This window comes from Petromyzon marinus, chromosome 42 (assembly GCF_048934315.1).
Source record: "Petromyzon marinus isolate PM22_M1 ecotype Great Lakes invasive population chromosome 42, UKy_Petmar_22M1.pri1.0, whole genome shotgun sequence".
NCBI lineage: Eukaryota > Metazoa > Chordata > Hyperoartia > Petromyzontiformes > Petromyzontidae > Petromyzon > Petromyzon marinus.
In genome coordinates, this window is record NC_133708.1 from 13564626 (window position 1) to 13590603 (window position 25978).

Here is a 25978-nt window from a genome sequence, read left to right on the forward strand (position 1 = left end):
AAGAATAGGAATTCTTCCCGTCACGAAAGCTTTAAGTCAAGGGAATATATTATTCACCGTCCATTGATGTTTGTGAAATGTTCGATTTAACCTGTGACGCAGTTGTTTTCCCCGAGATTTCTATTCCTGCACTTTATTGAATTTATTTTCCGTCTGCTAATTTAGTGATCCAAATGTCTCTCAGCGAATGGAGACTCATCCGCGAACATTGGCGACCATAAACACTCATCATCGTCAGGATCACTCATCATCACGTATCATCCCACAGGCAGCTGCACCAACAGTGGCAGCAATAGGTGAGGACAAGAGCTTAGATCTCCTGACCTCTGGACCCAACCCGACTTGCCCACACACACACGGGAAACTTTGATCAGTGGCCCAGTCGGTGATGGACATGAGCTCAGTCGGTGCAAGAATGCAGACAAAGACCAAGATCACCCGTAAAGTCTTGAACAGGCTGTTGAGGCAAGTGCTGTTAGCAAGGGCCAATGAAAGCCGACATCGCACCTGGTTTTCGTTTAAGTCTCAGTCGACCTCGGGGAGGCCCAGTAACGGTTTAAGTATTCGCCACTGTTATTGGTCGTGAGTGGGCATCGAACTCGGTCGGGTTCAATGGTCAAATAACCCTCATGACCGGTACGGTGTGGAGGGAAATCATCTAACAGTGGATTGAAAAAAGGGCTGTAACAACAGACCATGGGGCATATCCTGGCCTGGTCGGCTCCTGCAGGAGCCATGCACCATGGAAGGTCTTGTCAGAGCGAGACTGGGCCACATCGTCATGTGCCATGGTCTATTCACTGCTGGCCTTATGTGCACAATACTGGATAATCATCGGACTGTGGTGGCAAGACAATTAAATAGCGCCACCTGCAGGCTTCATACCTTGCGGCTGAAGAAGACGTGTGCGTGGTGTAAATTAAGTTCGCAAACAATAATTATTCCATTATCAAATGTTTCAAATTGTGTTGCGTTGCCTTTATTTTTCAATACATTCCCAACGATGTCATTGTAAAAAAATAAATAGTAAAAAAAAAACGTCTTAACAGTGCCCACCTTCAATGACCCAGACCACACTTGGACACGAGACTCACCCTTGGTCTCAGGTTCTCACCTGGTTATAAACAAAATAAACTTCACTGAAACGGTGGTCAACTTGGAATTTTGTGGGAGTGAAACCATTTAAAAATAACGTTTACAACGGTGGTAAATCCCAGAGCTGCGCAGTCCTCTTTTATTTGCTTTTTCATGTGAACATTTTTTTTTATAAAAAAACAAGCTTTCAACAGAGACACTCGCTCCACAACGAATGAAAATAAAACAAAAACGATCGCCCATCTCGATGTGATGACGTCGATGGCTGGAATTCCGTGGCATTAGGCACGACTTTAGCATTTCCAGCCACAGACCAGGAAAACTTGTTGCCGATGCATAGCGCTGGTGTTGCCACCACCATGACCATTCCCTGTCCTCAGCTGCCCTCGTCAGCCCACACGCAGGGGCGGCGCCACCAGAATGACCCCGTCGCCTCGCACGAACAGCATCGGGATGTTCCGCTTGGTGGACTGCGAGGGTAAACGCGACAGAACGTGGTGAGCGAACGGACACGATCCCCCATCCCACCCGGGGTCAGAATGATACAGGGATCAAATTACGAAGTCACACCGGTGCCGCCAATGCTAGGGCACTGCACTGTCGCGTCTCTACCTTGTAAATCTCCTCGTAGGTCTCTTCGTCTATCTCCACGGTCGTCACCGTCTCCTCCACGTCACCCAGGATCATGTTCAAGTGCTGGTCGTAGGCCTGGGAGGCAAGAGCGCACAAAAACGGCTTGCCATTAAGAGTTTACTACTCCACTTCTACATCATGATTGACTCTGAGGAGGACACTCTCGCTCTCCCCAAGGAAAAGCATGTGACCAAACGGCCGTGAATGTTACCGATCTTGTCAGGTATAAGACAAGCAGGCCTGACACAGGTTCGGATCTGAATGGATGACCACCGGAGGCATGCCCGGTGTTGTAAGGCTGTGAGGTTGGCTGGGGATGACAGTACAGCAATGAGCTCAGCCCGCAAAAAAACATTTCAGAATAATTTATTTATACTGGAGGAATACGATGAGCGAGCTATTAAGCTCTTTTTCATAGATGTCCAGTAGCATTTACTGAGCCTATCAGGGGAATATATTTAACTGAGCTTTAAGTAATAATAGGGTTTTTCCCCTTTTTTCTGGCAACAAAACTGAAACCTTTTTACAAGGATTCATGTCTGCATTAACCACAATACCTGCAGTCAAAATGCAAACAAAAAAATACTATAATATATGCATTGTCCTTGAAACTGATTGGTCCACACCAAGGGACGGCTTTCTTTTGAGCCTCGACCCAATTGGTGCTTGACCAGTATGCCTTTTGGCGTCATCTGGTCAAGCACCAATTGGGTCGAGGCTCAAAAGAAAGCCGTCCGTTGGTGTGGACCAATCAGTTTCAAGGACAATGCATATAATATAGTATTTTTTTGTTTGCATTTTGACTACAGGTATAGTGGTTAATACAGACATGAATCCTTGTAAAAAGGTTTGTTTTGTTGCCAGAAAAAAGGGGAAAAACCTTATTATATTTTGGTACTGGCAAAGGAGGTCTAATGATGAGCTTTAAGTGTTATGCTCTCATATCCGTGGGTTTCCTCATTGAGGGATGTTGACACGGCCCAGAGGTGGCACTACGCCGCTTGTTTCAGAGGTTCGCCGCTTCAATCTGGCAGGCGGCTCTAGTTAATACTGAGGGGTATATTAACCAAACAATACTCCGCATCTTCTGCATATTAACTATAAATATTCCGCATTTTCTGCTTCAAAGCAGCCGTGAGAGATCCCGTGACGCCACTGGCATCATTGTGCAAATATGAAAAACCTCGCAAATAACCTAATTGGGAAACAACAATAATCATTGCTCCCTCCTGCGAAAATGTTTAAGAGACCCTCCTGAAAAAGTCTTGAGACTTCAGTGCGGCTCTCCTAAAGTGTTAATAATTTACAATTACGAGCAGCCCTGTGAGAACGCGGCGAGAAACAGGCGCGAGGCCGGGCGTGGACCCTTTGTGGGGAACGAATGAGTCGACGCACGTGGAGGCGGCCGCGCAGCTCCCGCTCGTTGCGCATCTTCACGTAGATTCGCTCGTCCAGACTCAGGCGGATGAGATCCAGAGGCTCCTCCACCGTGTTTCCCGTTTGGGGCTGTGGGGATGCGGGGGCAGGGGTCACGCGCTTTGTTACTACATGGGCCACCGGTGGCGCTCAGGGCTCTCTCTCCGCTCTGCTGTACCGTCTCTCCCACCTGCACTCTCCCCTGCTTCTTTGCTACGGTATGTTGTTGCATATTTTATTCAACCAGGAGAAGAAATAAACCCAGACACATAAAAATTGCCTCGATTGCACAGGCGAACTGGGTTATTACATCTGTACTCTTCCCCCTCTGGTATACGATGTCCTTATCTCTCCCACCGGCTCGCTCTCCAATGCTCTCTGCCTCTCTCTCCGGTCTGCTTTGTAGGTCTGTCGGCTGGGTTGCAGGCGTGGGGCTGCAGTGAGGTGTGAACCAGGAGATGGAAGTTCCGAGTGTCACCCCCTCGTGTGTTACAAAGCAGCGCCGAGCCGGGGTTCAATCACGGGCTTCCCCGGTTCCCCCCCACCCCCACAACACGGAGCCGGTCGCGTGTGTCCCGCGTGCAGGGCCATCCGTAGGGTGCGGGGTCCCGGGCAGATCGCACTGTGGGCGCCCCAAAGCGCGGGGCCCGGGCCAGTCGCCCCGATTCGCTGTATTCTAGGGACGGCTCTGCCCGCGTGCGTTAGGTTCCCCGTCGCTGCTCTCCGGCCCTGTGCTCTCTCCCCACCGCACGCTCCTTCACTCTCTCTGCCTCTCTCTCTCTGCCTCTCCCTCGCTCCGTTTCCCGCCGCTCCGCTCTGAGTGCCGCTTTCCGCTCACCGCCTCCACGTCGTCCGCCATCTTCCCGCCAAGCCACGTGACCGCGGCGTGACGCCCTTTGACCCACGACCCGGCGTCGCCCCCTCCCTGTAGACTCCGCCTCCTTTTTAATGGCCCGCCCCCTTCCGTATGACCACGCCCCCCGTGCCTGGCCCCCCTTGAGCCCCACCCCGAAGCCCCGCCCCCACGTCGCGTGGCCGCGCTCCCACAGCCCCGCGACCACGTGACCATGGCGAAGAGAAAGGCGGACAGTGGCACGCGTGGTGAGGCAGTAGCATCATCATCATTACTAACATTACTTACATTATTATTACTAACATTATTACTAACATCATCATCATTACTAACACCAACATCATTGCTAACATCACTACTCACATTACCACCATAATCCCATCGCTGACATCCGGACTATCAGCAGCACCACCCCATAGGGAGGCGGGGGGGGGTAACATATTTACAGTTGGCGACGTTCCGGGCAATGGCCCTTCTTAATGGCACAGGGAGATGGAGTGGATAAGAGTGAGGAGACTGCACTCTACACCACTGCCTCTCTGACCTCTCTGTCAGTTGTGAAGAAGGCCCATTAGCCGAAACGTCGCCTATGTTTTTATTTTTATCCTTTTAAGGTCGCAATGTTATTTAGGAACGTCTTCATATTTGTGCTTGTGCACCTCTTTGCCTACGCAGCACCACCACCACCACCAAATCGCTGTTTCATCAACACAACATGATCATTCCTCACATCATCACCACCACCACCATGGCGATAAAACATCGCGGTCGTCTCTCTTGGTCATGTCTGGTGAATGAACGACGTCTGGTGAATGAACGACGTCTGGTGGATGAACGACGTCTGGTGGATGAACGACGTCTGGTGAATGAACGACGTCTGGTGATTGAACGACGTCTGGTGGATGAACGACGTCGTTGCATTTATTTGGAGGAATCTCTGCACAGCATTGAGGCTTTGTGATGTAACGCGCACTCGGCGCCACCCAGCGAGTGATGACACGGGAGTGCTCGTGGTTTAAACTACACACTACTTAATATACTACACTACTCAATACACTACACACACAATACACTACACTACTTAATAAATAACACACAATACACTACACTACTTAATACACTACACACACAATACACTACACTACTTAATACACTACACACACAATACACTACACTACTTTATACACTACACTACTTAATACACTACACTACTTAATACACCACTACTTAATACACTACACTACTTAATACACTACACACACAATACACTACACTACTTAATACACTACACACACTACACTACTTAATACACTACACTACTTAATACACTACACACACAATACACTACACTACTTAATACACTACACACACAATACACTACACACACAATACACTACACTACTTAATACACTACACTACTTAATACACTACACACACAATACACTACACTACATTTAATTCGTGCTGTGTACTACGTGCGAAGAAGCGCGTGCATTTATCTTAGAAAGTTCTGCATAACGCAAACCTGTCAACCCGTACGGTTTATTGCCCCGTATTCTTGTACAGGGACATTGAGTTTTCAGGTCCATACGGCGTACAGCCGCTTCAATACGGGCAAAACAATGTTTGTGTCTATTTGTTTGTGTTTCTCCCTTGCGATGGCACTTTGTAGGATGCACGTTGAGATTTATAAGGGCACGGGGTGACCAATAAGGTCTGAATTGGGTCTTTAATCAGGTAGGGCACTGATAAGGGGTTGACAGGTGTGATAACACAAGCTCAACACATTCACCAATACCACCGTGGTCCCCTATAAGTAAATTTCCATATGCGACGTTTCAGGCAATGGCCCTTGTTCAGAGCACAATGAAATTGCACATCATTTGATGCACTAGAAAGTAGGACCATTGCCCGAAACGTCGCCTATTGTTGCATGTGATGTACCTCGCGCTTGCCCAGTCAACAAGAAACATTGGTTCCAATGTTCAGTGTTGGCCTAACCATTCCAACCACATGCCAACGTTACATGTTTACTAGGCAGTGGCATCCTGCGTGGTTATGAAACAGGAAGGGCTCGGTTTTATAATTGTATTTACTACTTGGGAAGAGCGTGGCATGTTAGGAAGAATATCGTGTAACGCGTGAAATGTATACGTAATGTGCAACTTTGTGTGTGCAAAGTGTCTTATATAGTGCATGTAATGCGTGTTCAATGTGTGTCATGTATGTATTATGTGTGTAATGACCGTGTAACAGCATGTGTAGGTAACATATATGAAGTATATGCTATGTATGTGTGTGTATATAATGTGTAATTATGCGTGTAATGCCTGTATAATGTATTTTGGTTATGTATGTATAGTGTGCGCATGTAGTTTATGTTCATAACGTGTTTGCAATGTGCGTGTGTGTCAAGTGTATGTAATGTGTATGTGTGTATTATGTGCATATCATGTATGTTGTGTGTATAAACTGTGTATTATGTAACATTATACTGTGTGTGTGTACTGTGTGTTATGTCTGCGCAACTGAATGTGTTTACAATGGACGTGCAGGCAGCAGGGCCCGCGGCTGCAACAATGCTGACGGTCCCGCGCAGGAGCGGGCGAGCAAGAGGATCTCGCGCAAAGCGAGGGGCCGACGCGGCGGAGCGCGAGGGGGCCGCGTTGAGCCCGCCGATAATGGAGAGGCCCGAGACTCGGTGGCGACCACGAGCCAACGGGGAGCAGCGGAGGGCGGCCCGGCGACCAAGGGCGAGGCGTGCGGCGCGTCGAAGGAGAGGGCAGCCTCTCGGGACGAGGGGCAGCGCGAGCCGGCAAGGGCCGTCGAACGCGTGACGGCAGAGGGCTCGGGCAGGTGAGGCGTTGGTCACGCTGCAGTCGCACACGTGAGTTCCGTGATAAAGACAAAGGTCCCCCAATGGTAGCACGGATCTCGGACTGTTTTTAAAATAATTTTTTTATTTTGGTAACCGCATAAGCCCAGTACAACGCGTTGATGGCTTTTGGGGAAGAGGGACGGAAACTGCTGGTGGGGGGGGGGGGTGGGATTTTCGGCGCTTGACGGTGTATAGGTGGAAGGAGGAATGGTCAGTCCCCACCCTGAGGGAGTCTTCCGTCGAGTGGGGGAGTGGGAGCTTTTATATATGGGGGGGGGTGGGGGGGAAGAGCGAGGGAGAAGAGTAACCAGCATTCAATGGACGTGCAGAGTAGGGTGGAAAAGAAACACGCACTATAAGTCATGTAACATACACGTGGCTTTATGTGTTCAAGTAACAACCTCTCCTCTACGGTTCTCGGGCTGTTATTTTCTGGCGAACCACATTAGAAAAAAATTTGCATGCGCTGGCGAGCCGCGTGACATCTTCGTCACAGGGTCGCGTGGCATCGTGACGTCGCAACGTCTGACCACGCGATCGTTTATCTCCGTCTCTTGTCCGGGGCTCCACGTCTCCATCCCTTGTTTGTCACTCATGTCGTGATGCGGCGACCCCGTGCGTTTGTTGCGAAGGAAAAGAGCCGCGAGTGAGAGCGACAGCGAGGAGAATGACCTGGAAGGAAAGTCCGACGAAGAGGACTCCTCGTCCGACTCGGAGAGTGAAGGAGAGTGGCAGGAAGTGGACGGTAGGGTAACTTCCATTTGTCTGTGCATAGCATCAGTGGTGAGTGTGTGTGTGTGTGCTAAATGATCTCTGCCTAAGTGATATGTATGTGCCTAGTGGAAGCAATGTGTGTGTGTGCTACTTGCCCAATTCGATATAGGCGTATGAGTGGCTCTGTGGCACTGCAAGTGCAACAGGTTAAAGCAGAGTTCATATTCGTGACAGCAGTCATCGTAACAGCATGCATTTTAACGGCAAGCATCCTCACAGCAATAATCGTAACGGCATGCATCGTAATGGCATGCATCGTAACAGCAATAATTGTAATGGCAATCATCGTAATGGCATGCATCGTAGCAGCATTCATCATATCAGCAAGAGTCATGACGGTGATCGTTTCAGCAATCATCCTAATAACAATCGTCGTAATGGAAATCATCGTAAGCATCATATCAGCGAGCGTCTAAAACATCAAACACACGCACACAGGCGCTCACCGCCCACTGCTAAGCGCCACCTTTGTGGCTGCGCCGTCTTCCTCCAGAGCTTCCGGCAGAAGAAGAGGTGGGCGCCACAAGCTCAGCAGCCGGCATCGTGAGCATCGGGCAGGCCGTGCAGATTGAGATAGAGACACCGGAGATGGCAAAACTGCGTGCGCGCAAGTAAGAGAGCGCCTACAACACACAGTCAAAGATTCCCCTTGTAGCCTACACAGGCTTTTGGGGAAAGTGCTGTTAGTGAGCACCTATGAAGGCCAACATGACGCATGAGTGGGTGGGTGGTCAGCACCATGCCCGGTTGCCTTTGTTCTCCAGTGCTATATGTATACACACCACATTGGGTTGTGATTTAAGGCTGAACTCGATCTAGGGGAGGCCCAGGACCGTTTTAGATATTCATCACCGATGTTGGCCGTCTGCGGGATTCGAACTCTGGCCTCTGGGTTCCCAGCGCAGTGCACCAACCACTGCGTCACCCCTCCCCTTGCTGCAGCACAAAGACAAAGATCCTCCGTATAGCCTTAACAGACCGTCGGGGCAAGTGCTGTTAGCGAGGGCCATTTGAAGGCCGGCACGGCACACCAAGGGGTGACACTGTGATCATCACCAAGCCGTTCATCTTAATCTCCCCAGTTCTGATGTTTTACACTTTGCGCCACCATGTGTCCGTGTCTGCTTCCGACCAGAGAGAAGCGCAAAAAGCTGTTTGAGGGCTGGGTGCGCCGCATGGCGAATCGCTACAAGAAGGAAGTGCAGCTCGACTTGCACAAGGTGCGCCGCTGCACCCCCACCTCGACACGTGTGTGTGTGTGAGACTCCTCCAACTCCGGCGTAGGTTCACGTGATCGTGTTGTGTCGCCCGCCCAAGTGTTTTTGGGCTGTACCACGTGTCGTTCGAAACGATGTCCTGCGAATTCACTCCCGACCGTCGGGAGCTTGCTCAGGAACCGAATCGGTTCCTCAGTTACGCGTTCCTTCAGTCGGTGAAGGAGCTGCAGGTGACACGTTGAGCGTAAACTTCGGGACGTCGTGCCGAGAGCTCAGGTGTGCGCGGGTGGCTTCCCCCTCCGCTTCACAAGTGAGGGAATGGCCCCATTTCAGCCGCGGACACACGTGTCGCGTGCTGCGTGTCCTGTCAGGTGCACCTGCTGTGCCTGCTGGCAAACGGGATGCACCGCAGCGCCGTCTGCAGTTCCCCCGCCCTGCGAGCGCTGGCGCTGTCGCTGCTGCCCACGCAGTTGGCGTCTTCACCATCCACCAATCACGACCTCACCTTCCTCGCTCGACTCCTCACGTGGTGAGAGGCTGTGGCGCCACCTCCATGGAGCCGCATCCCACCCCCCGCACCACTCGCTGCAAGACCAAAGCGTGAATGCGTTGGCTCCGTCCTTCTCTTTGTCATGGGAGGAGGTCGTGATAACGCTCATGGCGGTGATCCAAAATTAAAGTTGTGTTGCTGTTAGCGATGTATTTATAAAAATGGGATCTGTATTGAAAAAAAATGACAGCTAGAATTATGAATGAGAGCAAGAATTAGAATAATACAGTATTACATCTGCAGGTCTTTTCTCCTATATCAATGTGAAATCTGAAAATCTATGGATCTCTGTCAGTCTATGTGTGTATATGAATCTCTGTTTTTATATGTAAGTCTGTGGATCTCTTATGTGAGTCTTTGGGAAAGCATTGCAGAATCCATGTGTGCACGTGCTTCCTCCCCTGTGTGATTGAGCGCAGGTTCAACTTCACGTTCCGGGTGGACGAGGAGGAGGAGGTGCAGGGAGGGACGGCGCAGGGGGCCCTGATGACGGAGGTCCTCACCGCGAGGTTCAGTTCGCGAACGGCACGCTCGGCTGAGGAGCTATCGCATGTGGGTAGCAGCGTGCACCGCGGCACACGTGTGCTTACGGCATACCAACAGCGCATGGCGCATATACCGTAGAGCACACTCGGGCGCACGCTAAGGCACACGCACGAGAAGGCACACACATTCGCAGCACATGCCATGCACAGTACAGCAGACTCCGCATGCGAGCACGACTCATTTACATCATTGGCATAACTTGTGACCGGTCTGCTAATGATTTTAATCATCAAAAGTCTGGCAATTCACGCACTAAACTAGCTTGTGTCACTGTGTTGGTCTACTGTCCTCTCCTCTGTGATGTCCTGTGCTCTCCTTTGTGTTGTCCTGTGTTATCCTCTGTGCTGTCCGGCCTCTCCTGTGCTGTCCGCACTCTCCTGTGCTATCCTCTGGGTTGTCCTGTGCTTTCCGCTCTGCTGTCCTCTGTGCTGTTTGCCGCCCCCCCCCCTTCCGCACGTGGTCCCGTGGTTTTTCTGTTCGCGCATGTGTGCAGTTGTTCCTGGTCGTGGTGCGAGCGCTGGGCATCACCTCGCGCCTGGTGCTGTCCCTGCAGCCGCTGCCGCTCAAGAGCGCCGCCGCCGAACCCAAGGTATTCACTGCAGCGTCTCCGTCGGTGGCGCGGCTCGCTCCGACGCCCCGTGGCGCGTTGGTCGCCGATTAAGTCAATGGTTTCAATTAGCAAAAACAATTCCGGTACAGAATGCCGCAGTAGTTTTGGCCAAATTTTTTTAGGGGGGAAAATAAAGTTTCTGAGCACGGCAGGCTCAAAGGCCCGAAATATCAAACGGCCAGCAACAAACGGCACCATCAAAGTTATAATAAATAAGCGTTGACACTCGTATTCGCCGTGATTGGAAATTTAACTCGGGTCACCGGGTTCCTAGCGCAGTGCGCTAACTGCTGTGCCACCGCTTCCCAACCAATCATTACCACCAATACTAATACCAACCAATACTAATACCAACCAATACTAATACCACCAATACTAATACCAACCAATACTAATACCAACCAATACTAATACCAACCAATACTAATACCAACCAATACTAATACCAACCAATACTAATACCAACCAATACTAATACCAACCAATACTAATACCAACCAATACTAATACCAACCAATACTAATACCAACCAATACTAATACCAACCAATACTAATACCAACCAATACTAATACCACCAATACTAATACCAACCAATACTAATACCAACCAATACCTGACATTTGCCACTAAGTGACGGTGACTTTCCCACAGCTCCTGTGCCAGGTTAGGTGCACTTTGATTACCACAAAGATTCCTGTATAGCCTTAACAGACTGTTGGGGCAAGTGCTGTTCGTGAGCACCTATGAAGGCCGGAATGGCACACGAGGGGGTGGATGGTCAGCACCATGTCCAGCCGCCTTTATCTGCCTAGTTGTGATGTTTGCACCAGGTACTCATTCGAGGCTGAGTCGGCCTAGGGTAGCCCCGGAACCGGTTTAGATAATTGCCACTGGTGTTGGCCATGAGCAGGAATCAAACCCGGGTCGCCAGGCTCGTAGTGCACACACACAGACACACTGGTTAGTGTCGTGAGTTATTGAAATGACTGTACAAAAAAAAAACCTACTTGAATATGAAATTAACTTTCTCTATTCGACTTATTTAAGTTGATTACGTGACCAACACCCCTTTATCCACACTAGTCTTTCCACTAGTGTGGATAAAGGGGCCTGCTACTTTGGAGCTAGTTCTGTGACGTCAATTTCTCGTAGCCACTCTCCGACACGGGGGGTGGTGCGCTGCTCGCTGTCAAACGTTGCTCCAGATGGGGCAAGGTCCCTTCGTCTCGTGGCTTCACGGCCCCATAACAAACAACATCCACGCTTCACCACAGGTTGGCAGGTTTGCCCAAACCAAGACACGCAAGGGAATCTCGAAACAGCAAAAATCCACTCGCCAGGGGCCCGGCGACTTCGTAGGCGATGGTGAGGACGAGAAGACGCGGGGCGGTGGTGATGGAAGTGCGAAGGTGGAGCGAGGGAAGCGTGGAGAGGCTCGGAAGAAGTCCTCCTCCGCCACCTCCCAGAGTGGAGACGTCTCCAAGGCGGAGAGGTTTAAGGAGGAAGGGAAGGGCGAGAAGGTGGAGGAAGAGGAGGATGGCGAGATTAGAAAGTGTCAAGGTGCTGGAGAGAACGAGGGAAAGAGACGGTCTCCGAGAGTATCCGCCCAACAAAGCTCGAAGCCGCAAGCAGGTACCGTACTAGAAGTGCAGTCCGACTCCACTGAATTTCGAATTCAACAAAAGTTTGCGATGCCGGGACGGTCTTTCTGAAAGGCTGGGATGTTTGGTAGCTGCGACGGACCGGACGTAGACCAACACCATACGCTTGCGCTGCACGTCCCCGGAAATTACACGGGTGGGTATGCCGCAGTTAATAAGCGTTCGGCTTCATATGGGAGGAACACGGAGATAACCACTACACGAAGGGGGGGACACTCGGCAATGCCACAGGGTCAGGCGGTGGATGGTAGCGCCCCGAGTGGCTGCAAAGATCGCATCTTATATTTAAATCGGCACAAGCCTCCCGTAAATCACGTAGCTCCTGCGTTGCCACCCCACACTCTGAATCCCCTCCCCTTTCACCTCCCCCTCTTGAAAACAGACGCTGCTCCGTGCAGCTCCCATGCAGCTCCGTTACGCTTGCTCCCTTTTTTCCTTTTTCCATCCTCTTCCTTATTTCCCATTCTTTCTCTTTTCTCTTCCCTGACCTTTTTCTTTTTCCATGCATCACAACCTTAGCTTTACTCTGCTTCCTGTGGCGTGCCATGGATACAACTTTTATCACATTGAGTCTTACACGTGCAATTCAATGCATGTATCGTCCACTTCCAAACCAACGTTAGTCAACTGACGCTTGTAGTTGTAAATTGCAGTCACTTGACAAGCCCATACCGACTAGCGTGATGAAGTGTGGTAAAACAACCTTTACGACTGCCATTGTGTTGGGAGGCCTTCATCCAGCAGTGGATAGACCGTGGCCAACGACGACAACATTGCAGTTCTGCTGCCGTGTGCGTTTGTTTCACCAGGGCGCTACCGAGTCGCGGCGAGCGACAGCGATGGCAGCGGCAGTGACGAGGACTCGGAATTCTCCCCGAACTCCGGTGACTCATCCGACGAGGTCTCAGATTCAGACAAGGGTGGAGGGAGGAGGTCAGGGAAGTCGAGGAAGAGGCCATCCTCGCAGCAGCGTGGAGCGGCCGGGAAGAGGCCTACGGGAGAGAAGGAGCCGGAGCTTGGGGGCGACAGCGACAGCGATGATTTTGTCGCCACCACGACGACCGGACTCGGGAAACACAAGCGTGCCAAGATGCAGAGAAAGTCACCGAGCCATGTAAGGGATCGGCGAGGGGGTGTTGAGGCCTTGGGGAGAAATTGGTGAGAGGTTGGGGCTTTGTGCGTCTTGGTCTGTGCACAAATCGTTTGAGCCTTTCATGGATCTCGATACAAAAATTGTGCACGTTGCAGGAGATAAACACCTTGCGATGTGGCTAATTTACGACTTGTTTTTTTAATTCTCAAAAATTGTACCTTGCCCGCTGTGCCATTTCACAGCCTAAAGCTGCGTGGAAGCCTGGGGCAACGTCGACGGCGTTGGCCCCTTGCAACGCGTGGGTGGAGGTTCTCTTGGTGGCCGAGGGCCCGCACGGACGGGCGCCGGTAGGTGCCGCTGCCGCCGGCGGGCGCTGGGTGTGCGTGGAGGTCGCCGGCGCGGAGGCCGACCGGCCGGAGGCGTGCGTGCGACGGGCCGCACGGCCCCTGGCGTACGTTGTGGCCTTCGATGACGATGGGTGCATGAAGGACATCACTCGCAGGCAAGTGAAGGATGAGACCAGGCCTGTATCCTAGGTCGATTTCCCAGAAAAAAAATGTGTTCACTGTCATCGCGCGCGAGGGCCTCCTCCGCGAGTACCTCCCCTGCGACCTGCAGATCGCGGTGGGGGTTTCCATGACGACAGTTTTCACGCTTGCAGGTCGCGGTGGGGGTTACCATGACCACAGTTTTCACGCTTGCAGGTCGCGGTGGGGGTTACCATGACCACAGTTTTCACGCTTGCAGGTCGCGGTGGGGGTTACCATGACCACAGTTTTCACGCTTGCAGGTCGCGGTGGGGGTTACCATGACCACAGTTTTCACGCTTAGCACGGCTTCGTGAAGATGAGTACAGACATGGGAGACCGCAGGAGTACTGTACAATAATAAATGTTGCTGTGCTGCCTCATGCTGCCCACCACGTATACCGCACTGCAGCGGGTGCATTCTCGCTTATTTGGTCATAGGCGTATACAACGCGTGACTGGAACAGCGTCGGTTGTTACACGCGAGGATCGACGCGTGCATCGTGAGCCCGAGTATCCATATTGATCGACATTCATAGTTCCACCCAGGGATCCAATACAGTCGAGTCCCTCCCAGGTCACAGAGTCCAATAGCCTCGCATAGAGATCCATAGATTCTCGTAAATTCCCGTAGACTTGTAGCGACCCATACATTTTCATAGACTTGTAGAGACCCAATCCCTCCGTCTGGCGAGCGATCCCGACGTGCGTTCTCCGGGGCCGTCACCGGGAATCCGCGCGTGCCGTGGGGTGCAGGTACGACCCCGCTTGGCTCACGTCCACGCGGCGGCTGCGCGTGGACGCCGAGTGGTGGCAGGCGGCGCTCTTCCCGTTCGAGAGCCCCCACACGCACCGCGAGCAGCAGGAGGACGAGCAGGTGAGAGGTGACGCCGCGGACGGCTCTCACGACGCGATGGCGGCCGCCTTGGGAGCGATTGGGAAGAGCCGCTTATTAGGAAGCCACTGGGAGCTATTCTTTAGAACTGCTTTTTGTGTTTTAGTTTGTTATCCTTCCCCCCGCACCTCCGATTGACACGGTTGGCTACGTACGGTGCGAAAGAAGTTTAGCGGATATACAGTAGTCAGCACAGGTGGTGAATCTGCAGTCATCTCAGCTCATAAACCTGAGCCTATCCTGTGACTTCCTGCCAGAGATTTATCGACACTTCACGTGGCAGCCTCATAGTGCACCTAGCCTGGCAAAAGTGCTGTGGTGGTGAATAGCGGCTGTTATTGGTAGTGGTGGCGGTTGTCTAGAAACTGGTGGCGTTGTTGGTGATGCTGGTGATATTGATGGCGGTGATGGTGGCAATAGCGGTGGTTGCGCGATCAGCTAGTGGCGGCGATTGTGGTGCTGGTGAAATTGGTGGTGGTGACGGTGGTGACGGTGGTGATGGTGGTGTCTTATCAGTTAGAGGCGGGGCTGCTGAGCCGCCCTATGCCAAGCTCCGTGTCGGAATTTAAGAGCCATCCGCTGTACGCGCTGCCACGCCACCTGCTCAAGTACGAGGCCATCTTCCCGCCCGGTGCCGCGGTGCTGGGCACCTGCCGCGGAGAACCGGTCTACGCCAGGTACTGAGGCACCAGCGCCAGAATGGGAGCGGGGCCTTGTCGCAAGACTTAGCATTGATTCTTGTCTTCAGGAGGGCCCTGCTACATTGAGATGTTTGGCCATGAATCCCATTAGTAACGAGAGTCTGGCTTCGTGTGCGAGGGAACCGGAGAACCTGGAGAAAACCCAGCACGAGGGGGCCGGGTTAACACTCGGCACTCTTCTGTATCTCTTCATCTCCCGGCGGGCCGCTCCGAGAGGCCTCGGCGGCCCTGCCTGGCCTGTCTGCTGCCAGCTGTAAAAGCCTGACGTACAACTGTACGAGTATAAGAACACATGGACCGTGAGGTGGGGTGGAGTGGTGGCGCAGCGGTCAGTGCAGTTCGCTACGAACCTGGCAACGTCAGTTCAACTGCCCCCACGATGTTCCTCCACTGATGTTCGTCTGCCCGCAGGGAGTGCGTCCACACCCTGCATTCGTGCGACACGTGGCTCAAGCAGGCGCGCGTGGTGCGGCTGGGAGAGGTCCCCTATAAGGTGCCGTTTTTGCAGCACGCGGGGGTGCGATCGCTCGCGCGCCAACACGTGGACAAAGTCGATGTGTCACTTCTTTAAGCATTAGATAGAAAGCGTTAAAAAGTACAAGTTGGGTTGTTGTTTTTTCCGGGAAACCTGAATTCTCATAATCGCTGGGGCGAGCGGGGATGGTGGTGAATCACAGCAAGCCTTCTGTCAGCTGCCTTGCACCGGCATACCGAGTCTGACCTCTAACCCTCGTGTTGCGGTAATAATGTTTAGTTTTGTATCTCATGTCGTCGTTTGTGCAAATTGCACACTCGTCGAGGAACCACAGACGAGCAGGAAGACATTAGCCAGGCGGTGAGCCGGCACTACCAACAGTCGCCCAAGCTCTGCAGTCTTCTTATATATTAAGATGTTTTCAACCAATTAATGAGCGTTTATACCATGGTTATGCCACAATGGTGCCGCGTGACCTTTGCCCCCCCCTTCCCCATCCCCCCCACCGTCAGATGGTGAAGGGTCAGTCCAACCGCTCGCGCAAGCTGCGCATGGCGGACCCGGAGAGCCGCGACAAACCTGACCTGGCGCTGTTTGGCCTGTGGCAAACCGAAGAATACCAGCCACCCGTGGCGGTGGACGGCAAGGTAACGGCCACGACGCCACCACCTCCACCAGAGACAAAGATCCCCCGTGTAGGCTACACAGACTTTTGGGGCAAGTGCTGTTAGCAAGCTCTTATGAAGTCTGGCACGATGCATAAGGGGGTCAGTGGCCAGCATCACGTCCGACCGCCTTTGCCTTCCCAATGGCGATGTTGACAAATAGCGCCAGCTACTCGTTGAGGCTGAGACGAACTAGGCGATGTCCAGGACCAGTTCAGATAATCATCGCTGGTGTTGGTGGCCGTTAGTGGGAATCGGACTCGTGTCTCTGGGTTCGTAGCGCAGCACGCTTACCGCTGCATCCCACCGCCTCTCCAAGTTGCCACCGCAACTCCATCCGCATCCCAGGTGACGCCTCTCCGTGCTGGACATCACTGCTGGCGTGGGAAAAAAACGTGGATAAGGATTAGGATCCTTGTGGAAACAGCACTCAAATACCTCGACAACTCGGAGCGCTTCACATCACATCATCTCAAGTGTTCCAGTGCCCCGCTGCAGTCGTAGCCCCGCTTGGCAGCTGTCCCTACGTGGCGCAATGTCTACACGGCACTGGCCTGCAAGAGTCCCTTGCCACGTGCACGTGGTTCTTTTTCCGAGTAAGCACTTTGTGAGTAATTTATCAAATTTGGCAAATATGGACCATGACATGTCACGGGATCATTTATGTCCGTCAGAAGCAGGTGGCGATTATTGAATGCTAAGTACACACTCAGTATTAACCAGGGCGGCCACTGGGCTCGAACCGCTAAACCTCTCCAGCGGCGGGAAACGGCCCTTCCGCCGGACCGCGTCACTGGAAGCTGGGAGACCTCCCGACCGCCGGGCGCTACGTGGCCTACTGGACATCTGCAAAAACTACTGGATATCTGTGAAAAAGAGCTTTATTGCTCATCGGATTCCTCCGGTATAAAGATTCTGATTATAGATCCTGACTGCGCTGTGCCACGTGAACTGCCTTGTGCCACGCCAGGTTCCCCGGAATGACTATGGCAACGTGTACCTGTTCCGGCCGAGCATGCTGCCGGTGGGCTGCGTGCACCTCCACGCGCCGGGGCTGAACCGTGTGGCGCGGTCAATCGGCGTGGACTGCGCACCCGCGGTCACGGGATTCGACTTCCACGCAGGATACTCGCACCCCGTGTAAGGGACGAATGTGTGTGTGTGTACACGTATGTATGTATGTATGCGTGTGTGTGTGAAACAACCCCCTACCTCCTCGCGGTGCCGGACGGGAAACTCTGTCGTGGACTGTGCTGTGGGGGGAGGGCCAATTCCGATTGCCCCCTCCTCTCATGGCGTCTGACCACCACAGGGGCTAAACGGGGGCTCTGGACGGGTGTGAGGGGCTGGTAACCCCTCCACCTTCAACATTTTTACCACGAAACCACGAATAAAAAATTTAACTAATAAGCTTGTGCCGGAGGCCCCGGGGGGACAGGCGTCTATGACGTCTCCTGGCCAAACCCCAATTGGCGGAGCCAGGAGATTGAATCTCTACCCTCGGGGCTCCTCCAGAAACAACGAAAAGCCACTTCGTGTGGCCACGTGGAATGTTCTAACGCTCACTGCGGAGGAGAGGCTGCCACTCCTCTGTCGGGAGCTGGACCGGTACCGCCTGGATCTCTGTGGCATTCAGGAGGTCCAGTGGACCGGTTCTGGCTCCTGCCACCATGAGGGGTGGACAGTCCTCACTCGAGGCAGTAGACTGCCAAACAAAAGGGTGTGGCTCTTTTGAACAAAAGAATGAAGGGGGCGCGGGAGCGTGGCGGTGAGGTGTGGGAAGCTGTAAGCTCCAGGCTACTTTGGGCTCGCCTTCCCATCAACCGGAGGCGAGGAGTGGTGGTCGTGGTTACTTATGCCCCCACCGAAGACGAACATCTGTGGAGGGATGCAGGCAAAGCCGATGAATCAGATGCCTTCTATGACCTCCTGTCACTGGTGCTGGCTAAAGTGGCCCCTCGGGATAGAGTCATCTTGTTGGGTGACTTCAATGCCTGAGTTGGTCATGATGCTGGCACCTGGTTTGGAGTGATTGGAGGGCATGGGCCAGATCAGCTCAATAACAACGGCAGGAGGCTGCTAGATTTTTGTGCAGCCCATGGGCTTGTAATTACCAACACGCTGTTCCGGCATCGGCGCATCCACACAACATCATGGATGCAATGCCCGGGTCCAAACAAGAACATCTGCTGAACTACATAGTGACGGACCAGCGGATGCGAGCCCATGTCCTTGACACCAGGACCTACCGTGGAGCTGATCTGCTCTCTGACTATCGACTAGTCATCTGTAAGATGCATCTGCCATTCTTCCACTCCGGTGGTGGGTGTACACCCAGGACCCCATTCCAACCTAAAGTGGCCTGGTCTCAGTTATCTGATGAAAGTTGCAAGCGAGAATTTCGTCATCGCTTGCGGCTGGGGTTGGCATCATCCCCCACTCCTTCTGATGTCGAGGGTAAATGGACGAGGTTTAGGACTGTGACTCATGCAGCTGCAATGGCCGCTTTGGGTACGCGGTCCAGACCTCCCCAGAGACCCTGGCTGACAGAGGAGGTGTTCAGGATAGTTGAGAAAAAGCGACAGGCCCACTGTCATCGGCTACAGAATCCCACGTCAGAGAATGAGGAAGCTTACCGCAGCCTTCGCTCGGAGGTTCGGAGAGCCGTGAGGCGCTGCAAGGATGGGTGGTGGTCGCGGGTTGCTGAGGAGATGGAGTCTGCCTCAGTGGCCCGCGATCACAAATCTCTATTTAACTCCATCAAAAAAGTAGTCGGCAGCGCCACACCTATTACCATAATTAGGGGAAAATCGGTGATCCAATCTCCGTGAGGTCCTTGGGGAGGGAAAATCCATAAGCCAGGAAAACATCGTGGCACAAAGTGGGGATGACCTTGCTGAGGCTGCGGTGCCTCAAATATTGGAGGAAGTCACCCCCTGTGAGTGGCTGGCTGAGGTGCCATCTGTTGAGGAAGTACTCAAGGCGATCCAGAGTCTGAGACCAGGAAAGGCACCGGGCAGAGATGATCTCCCAAGCGAAATGCTGAGGGAGGGTGGCGTTTGTGCACAGACTGCCCTATATGACATCATAACAACAGTCTGCACCACTGGACGGGTTCCGCAGGATTGAAAGGATGCCCTGGTGGTCCCCCTCTTTAAGAAGGGAGACCGCACAGACTGTAACAACTACAGGGGCATCTCACTCCTCAGTGTGCCGGGAAAGGTCCTGGCAAGGATTATTCAACATCGCCTCGCCAGGCACGCTGAGGAGATGCTTGCGGAGCCCCAATGTGGTTTCAGGAAAGGGCGGTCCTGCACAGATGCCATATTTTCTGTCCGTCTGCTACAGCAGAGGTGAAGGGAATTCCAGCAAGACCTACATCTCTGATTTATTGACCTGGTCAAGGCCTATGATACCATCAGTAGGCCTGGGCTGTGGGTTGTTCTTCGTGCTTTTAGAGTCCCTGACCCCCTGCTCACGATCATTAAGGACCTTCATGATGGTGAGCTGGCCCGGGTAAAACTACGTGGCCAGGAGTCAGAGCCATTCCCTGTACACCTTGGGGTGCGACAGGGATGTCCTCTGGCTCCCACATTATTTAACATCTATTTTGACCACGTAGTTCGTGAAGCCTTCAATAGCTGTACCGGGGGAATCTCCATTTGGTACAGATATAATGGGAGGCTGATCGATGCCCGGGTGCGGTCAAGGGATGGCTCCCTATTGATCAACCATGGAATGTATGCCGATGCTCTGGTGAATCCTGCTCACTCAGAGGAGGACTTGGAGGCACTGCTGCTGAGACATGAGTGTGCCACTAAGAGATGGGGCCTTACCATCAGCCCCACCAAAACTAAGCACCTGCCTGGGTATTTTGTACCATCGGACACTCCACCCCCTAAACTCCCAATCGGTGATGGGGCAGTTGTGGAGAGAGTGGAGAGTTTCCCATACCTGGGAAGTGTGCTTATGACCGGCTCCAGTTTAACAGCAGAGGTATCCGAATCAGTCGAGCGGCAATATCTTTTCATCGGTTGCGTAACGCTGTGTGGAAGCTACCTGGTCTGTCGTTCCGCACTAAGCTTCAGGTCTTCTCGGCCACGGTCATTCCCTCCCTTCTCTACGCTTGCGAAACGTGTACCCCCCTAATGGAACATCTTCGCCGGTTAGAAACATTTAGGCTAGCCTGCCTATGATCCATCCTGGGTTTAACCAGGCTGGATTGTGTGAGGAGCTCACAAATCCTTGAAAGATCTGGGCAAGGTCCCATCGGTGAGCTCCGGCAGGCAAGGCTGCGTTGGCTGGGTCATGTAGCCCGCATGCCCAGTCACCGCATGCCTAAACAGCTTTTGTTCGGCCGGATCGAGGGGGCTAAACGGGCGCGGCACAGGCTAGAGAAGAGATGGAGTGGTACAGGAGGACGTGGAGCTGAGTGGACTTGCCGATGACTGGTACCAGCGGTGTCAAGATCTGCCTCTGTGGAGGAGGCTCGTGAAGGATGCTACTGGGCAGTTGGAGGCAGTCGCCCTCCTCTGGAGGGCGGAGGAGCGACTCTCACAACAATGAGCGGAGCGCCGGGTGGCTAAAGCACAGCAGGTTGGCACAGTAGGGGCACAGGTGGTGAATCAGCCAGTCATCTCAGTCATCTTAGTCGACCCGTGGCACTTGAGTCTGCCCTGTGACCTCCTGCCAGCGGGCGTTCGACACTTCACGTGGCCTCAAGGTGCACATGGCCTGGCACACGCGTCGTGGTGACGCCACCGCCACTTAGTGGCGAATGGCGGTTGTTGCTGTTGTGTGTAAGTGTTGTGCACGCGTGTGTACGCCAGTGTGTGTTTACGCCATTGTCTGTGTAGGCGTGTGCATGTGCATGACTCAAATGAGCACCTGGTGCGGTGTGTAAACATCGCCACTCGGGAGACAAAGCCGGCCGGGCGTGGTGCTGGCCACCCACCCCTTCGTGTGCCGTGCCGGTCTTCATAGGTGCTCGCTAACAGCACTTGTCCCAACAGTCTGTTAAGGCTATACGGGGGATCTTTGTATTTGGCAGCACCGACGGCTTTGTGGTGTGCGAGGAGGTGAAGGACACCCTGCTGGCCGCTTGGGAGAGAGCGCAAGAGGAGGTGGAAAAGAAAGAGAGAGAGGTGAGACCCAGACGTTGCCCAGCACCGAGGACGTTAACCCCGGCCTGTTGAGGACCCTCCCTCGTCAGAGACTCTGCAGTTCCCTTGCTCCTCCGTTTCCTCGCAACGTGGGAGTTCTCTCCCATTGTCCAGTCTACCAGGAGTGAGCACGGATCACAGATAAGAAGCTCTTGGAACCTCACCGTTGTAAGCTCGCTGCACAAACTGGCTCAGACTCCAGGATGGGAACTGGACATCTGCCGCTGCCGGTAACCGGGTCCAGGCCTTCGGGCTGGAGACCCCGGTGACGCTGCGTCGGCCGTATCGCTGCGTCGAGTTTGCGCTGCGCGGGTCAAGCAGCGGCAAAGCAGCAGCGGTCGCGGCTGATCACCGTGGGCCACGGATCGTAGACGGCGTCTGTTGGGGTCCGTTGAGGCCGGTGCTACTCACTGTCCGGCAAGTTGGGGCCGAGCAAATGAGTGTGGACTCTTGCAGACGAGCAGTTGTAGTCCGACATACGGGCAATATCGTTGCCTCCCCATTAGGGACAGATGAATGAATGGACGGGGGGACAGGTAAAATCGATGCATAAATGCCTGAGATTGATCCGAGATTAGATTGGGAGGCGGTGGGGCGATCGGAGTGTTGGGGCGATGGCGTCGTGCTCACGCGGTGCACGTGAGAAGTCTGGAAATGGCGATGTAATCGGTTGTCGTCGTCGTCCACGCTTTGTGTCGTTCAGAAGAGAGAGAACCGCGCTTTTGGAAACTGGAAGCTGCTGACCAGGGGACTGCTCATCAGGGAGCGGTTAAAGCTGCGTTACTCGGCTAACGTACGTCGGCTCACGCCGCACTCGCCTCACCACACTCGTCACACTCGCCGCATTCGCCACGCTGACAGCAGTCACCTCGCTCACCGCCGTCATCTTACCGCAATCATCATACTCACCACAGCCACCTCGCTGCAGTCACCTCACTCACCCATGCTCACCACACTGACCATGCTCACCTCCGTCACCACGCTCATCACGCTCACCACACTCACCATGTTCGCTACATCGTACGGAGTCTGGCTCGGTGTAGCGTCCTTGTCTGCATTGTCTCATTCTGCCTCTGTACTATCCCATTCGTATTGTCTCGTTATGTCTCCTTTGCATTGTTTTAACCTATTTCGTTTATACTCTCCATCTCATTTGTTTCCTCTCGCTCTACGCCCTTTGTCTAATCAAGCGGTGAGCGCCTTTGATCCTGAAACGGGGTGGCTACGTGACGTTCGCGCGACGTTCACGCGATGTCGTTGTCTTTTTTCCGTCCTCCAGGAGCCCGGCTCCACACAGACAACGCAGGGCGAGGAAGGCACGAGCCAGGTGGCCAAAAACCCGGGGGTCACCCCCGCCGACGACCTGGCAGTGGCCTGGCCAGACTTCAAAGAGCGGACGCGGTCGTCTGTGAAACGAAACCAGGGGGTGGGGCGGCGTGATCGCCAGGGCCAGAACTCTCACTTGTTTCCCTTCGAGAAGCTCTAGAGCGAGGAGTGGGACCTTACCCCCCCCCCCCCCCCACCGGCGCGTGGGCCACACTCGGGCCACTCAACTTCACTTAATTCGCCCCGCGGATTTTTTTCGTGTGACGTGGACCACAGCCGAACGAGGATCGCCACTTGGAAACGGCCCGCAGATGATAATTAGCTCACGCTCATCATCTGCTGGAAGGGAATGTTTCAAACCTGGCAACATAGCACGATCGGCGGGCTTCTGCCACTGCACTGGCCTGACTATGAGGTGTGTGTGTTGATGATTTTGTATGTCCGATGAAGAGCAACTACAGGTCTTCCTCACTCTACATGTGTTCGGTTTGTGCAACTTGGCGTTGGAAATGCGGCTAACCTATTTCTACCCAAAATTCGCTCCGTGCGATTCGAATTCACTCATGTGCGACGGCTATGCGGTCAGACGTGGGCAAGCAGCTGTCTCGTGCGCTACATTGCGGGTTGGGTGACTGCGGTCCGTGCGACTGCGGTCCGTGCGACTGCGGTCCGTGCTATGGGATTATGCTTTGTGCGCCCCTTTTTTTTTAATGAATCGACAGTGTAAAGCGAGGGAATTCAGTTGCAAGTGATTGAGCCATTGAGTTACATTGTCTGGTAGTCGGTAAATTGCAGACAAACCGTCTGAAAGTTTATGTTTGCGGTAGTGGCAAAGTTATGTTCTCCGTGCTTCTATGTTCTTAGCTGCAGTCGCACAAAGGAAATTATTTTATTCTCCACGTTTGTGTGTGTGTGTTAATGTGCCCGATATTTGAAAGGCCTGCTTTGCTCTCGGGGATAGGATTCCCGACTGCCGCTCTCCAGGCATGCGCTCACAGCTCTTCTGATCCTCGCCACTGCGAGCAGGGGACCCCTCGTGGATTTTCGTTGCCTCGCCACTGCAAGGAAGATTGTGCCTTCGCATCGTCCCGCGGAATTCCTCATTGAAGGCGCCACAAATCGGGGGTCCTGCTAAACCTTGGGTCGACGAGGGGCCTCGTTACTTCCTTGAATATTTCCTGGGTCGCTGGAAAACTGGAGCAGGTGGCACGAGTAGCCACAGTCAGAGCGAGAGGTATACTTGATGTGGTGTGCCGGGCACGTAAAAATTTTCAAGGTCGCCTACCCTGTGTGGAACTAACTAGGAATGTCGATCAATATCGAATCTAGGGCTCGCCATGCATGCATTGATCCTCGTATCTAATAACTGATACTGTTGCAGTCACGTGGTGTATACGCCTCCGACTAAATCACCCCAAATGTACCTGTTGATCAAGTCAGATGTCAAAAACTAAGCAGCGCTGACCCTGAACAGGACTTTGGTGAGCGGCCACCTTGCATAAATCAGGTTATAGGCTGCTGTGGGGCTACCTCGTGGGCAGAAGGAGACAGCGCAGCAACATTTATTATCGTACCGCGCCGAGGAGCGTGAGGTGTGGTCACGGTAACCCCCAACGCGACCCGCACGGCCGTGGTGGAGCCGCTCATCCAGCAGTGGATCAACAAGAGGTCCGTACGTGCGAATGTACTGTACCGGTGTTCCGTGTTCACGTGACCCACGCAGCCAATTAGATGCTGCTACCGTTCACCGCAGCATTACAAAAAATACTCAAAATTTATTTGCGATTCAAATCGTAACGGTGAATCGGTGATCACCCATCGAATGGGCGGAGGGGAAAGTCATTTCACCCCCCCCCCCAGTCACAAACTGATGGCCATTGGCATCGGTCCCTCGTGTGTTTTGTGTCAACTCGGGAGTTCTCGATGGATTTTTTTTAAATTTATGCGGCATTTGTTATTGGTTTGTGCTTTTTGTGTGCTTTGTTTTCATACTTTATTTAAAAACGACAAAAAATATGCAACAATGATTACTATGTCCCGAGTCCTTTGTTCAGATGCGGTCGTGTACTTGACGTAGGCGCTCATTCACGGGCAGGGTCATCTCAGTTATTTCCACAGCCGGTAATGTCATTTAACTTTTTACATGACAATAGGAAGTATAAAATGAATGTAAAAAACGTGTTAAACACCACCGAATCCACGTTGCAGTGCCACAGGAGTTTGTGTTTGGTGTAGAGTACGGAACTTAAAGAGTGGGGACCTCCTGGTATTTGACGTTTCAGCGCAGGGTGGAGACGCAGCTGTCAGAAAAGCGGCTTTACTTTATGTTTCGCTTTTCGAGCATCAGGAAGTGAGAGGTGTTACATTTTATTCCCATGTTTTACCTTCAATGTTTATGCCCCCCCCACCACCACCATGTATCGAGGATATTTTAATTGGCGCGGAAAGGGGGACAGAAGGGAAGTATAAAATTTTCAGAATTAAAACGAGCTACCTGAGCGGTACAGAGCAACTGAGAAGAGATGCCTTCCATCAATCACCGTAAGAGGTAGAATAATTTCTGCTTTGCGAATCCAGCAGTTAAATCCAGTTTCCTGCAGTTTGCCCAGGACATGATTTCAGCCTCCCAAGACGAGCCAGATTTCATGATGATGAGAATACATCTTTGGTGCTGGGTGGTGTTGGTTTCCATGCAGAATCAATATTATTTAGATGGGATGAATCCGATGAGCTATAAAGCTCTTTTTCACAGATGGTGGCGTGGCATGGTTGGCATGGGCCCTGGTGAGAGGATGGAAATGGGTGCCCGCCTTGTCCCATTCTTCATGTTTCTACCACATGGACCCCTCTTTTATCACGTGGGCCCAGATGCAATTGCGTCCCATGCACACTCAGTAGC

General features: G+C 52.9%; 2 protein-coding genes across 2 annotated transcripts; one reads left to right on the plus strand and one right to left on the minus strand.

The window, feature by feature from the left end:
* Positions 1–956: 956 nt before the first annotated feature.
* Positions 957–4096, minus strand: LSM3 (LSM3 homolog, U6 small nuclear RNA and mRNA degradation associated). The gene is made up of 4 exons (XM_032969793.2): positions 3983–4096; positions 3124–3234; positions 1708–1803; positions 957–1565 (listed from the first exon to the last, which is right to left on the minus strand). The coding sequence occupies exons 1-4, from the start codon at positions 4001–4003 to the stop codon at positions 1485–1487; spliced, it is 309 nt and encodes a 102-aa protein (XP_032825684.1). The 5' UTR covers positions 4004–4096; the 3' UTR covers positions 957–1484.
* A 37-nt stretch (positions 4097–4133) lies between these two features.
* XPC (XPC complex subunit, DNA damage recognition and repair factor) lies at positions 4134–25106 on the plus strand. The gene is made up of 19 exons (XM_032969777.2): positions 4134–4245; positions 6553–6853; positions 7508–7620; positions 8143–8260; positions 8785–8869; positions 9238–9395; positions 9836–9968; positions 10456–10551; positions 11849–12206; positions 13045–13349; positions 13571–13830; positions 14612–14732; positions 15267–15427; positions 15863–15944; positions 16439–16573; positions 17562–17731; positions 21642–21735; positions 22457–22546; positions 23033–25106. The coding sequence occupies exons 1-19, from the start codon at positions 4212–4214 to the stop codon at positions 23237–23239; spliced, it is 3021 nt and encodes a 1006-aa protein (XP_032825668.1). The 5' UTR covers positions 4134–4211; the 3' UTR covers positions 23240–25106.
* The last annotated feature ends 872 nt before the right edge of the window (positions 25107–25978 follow it).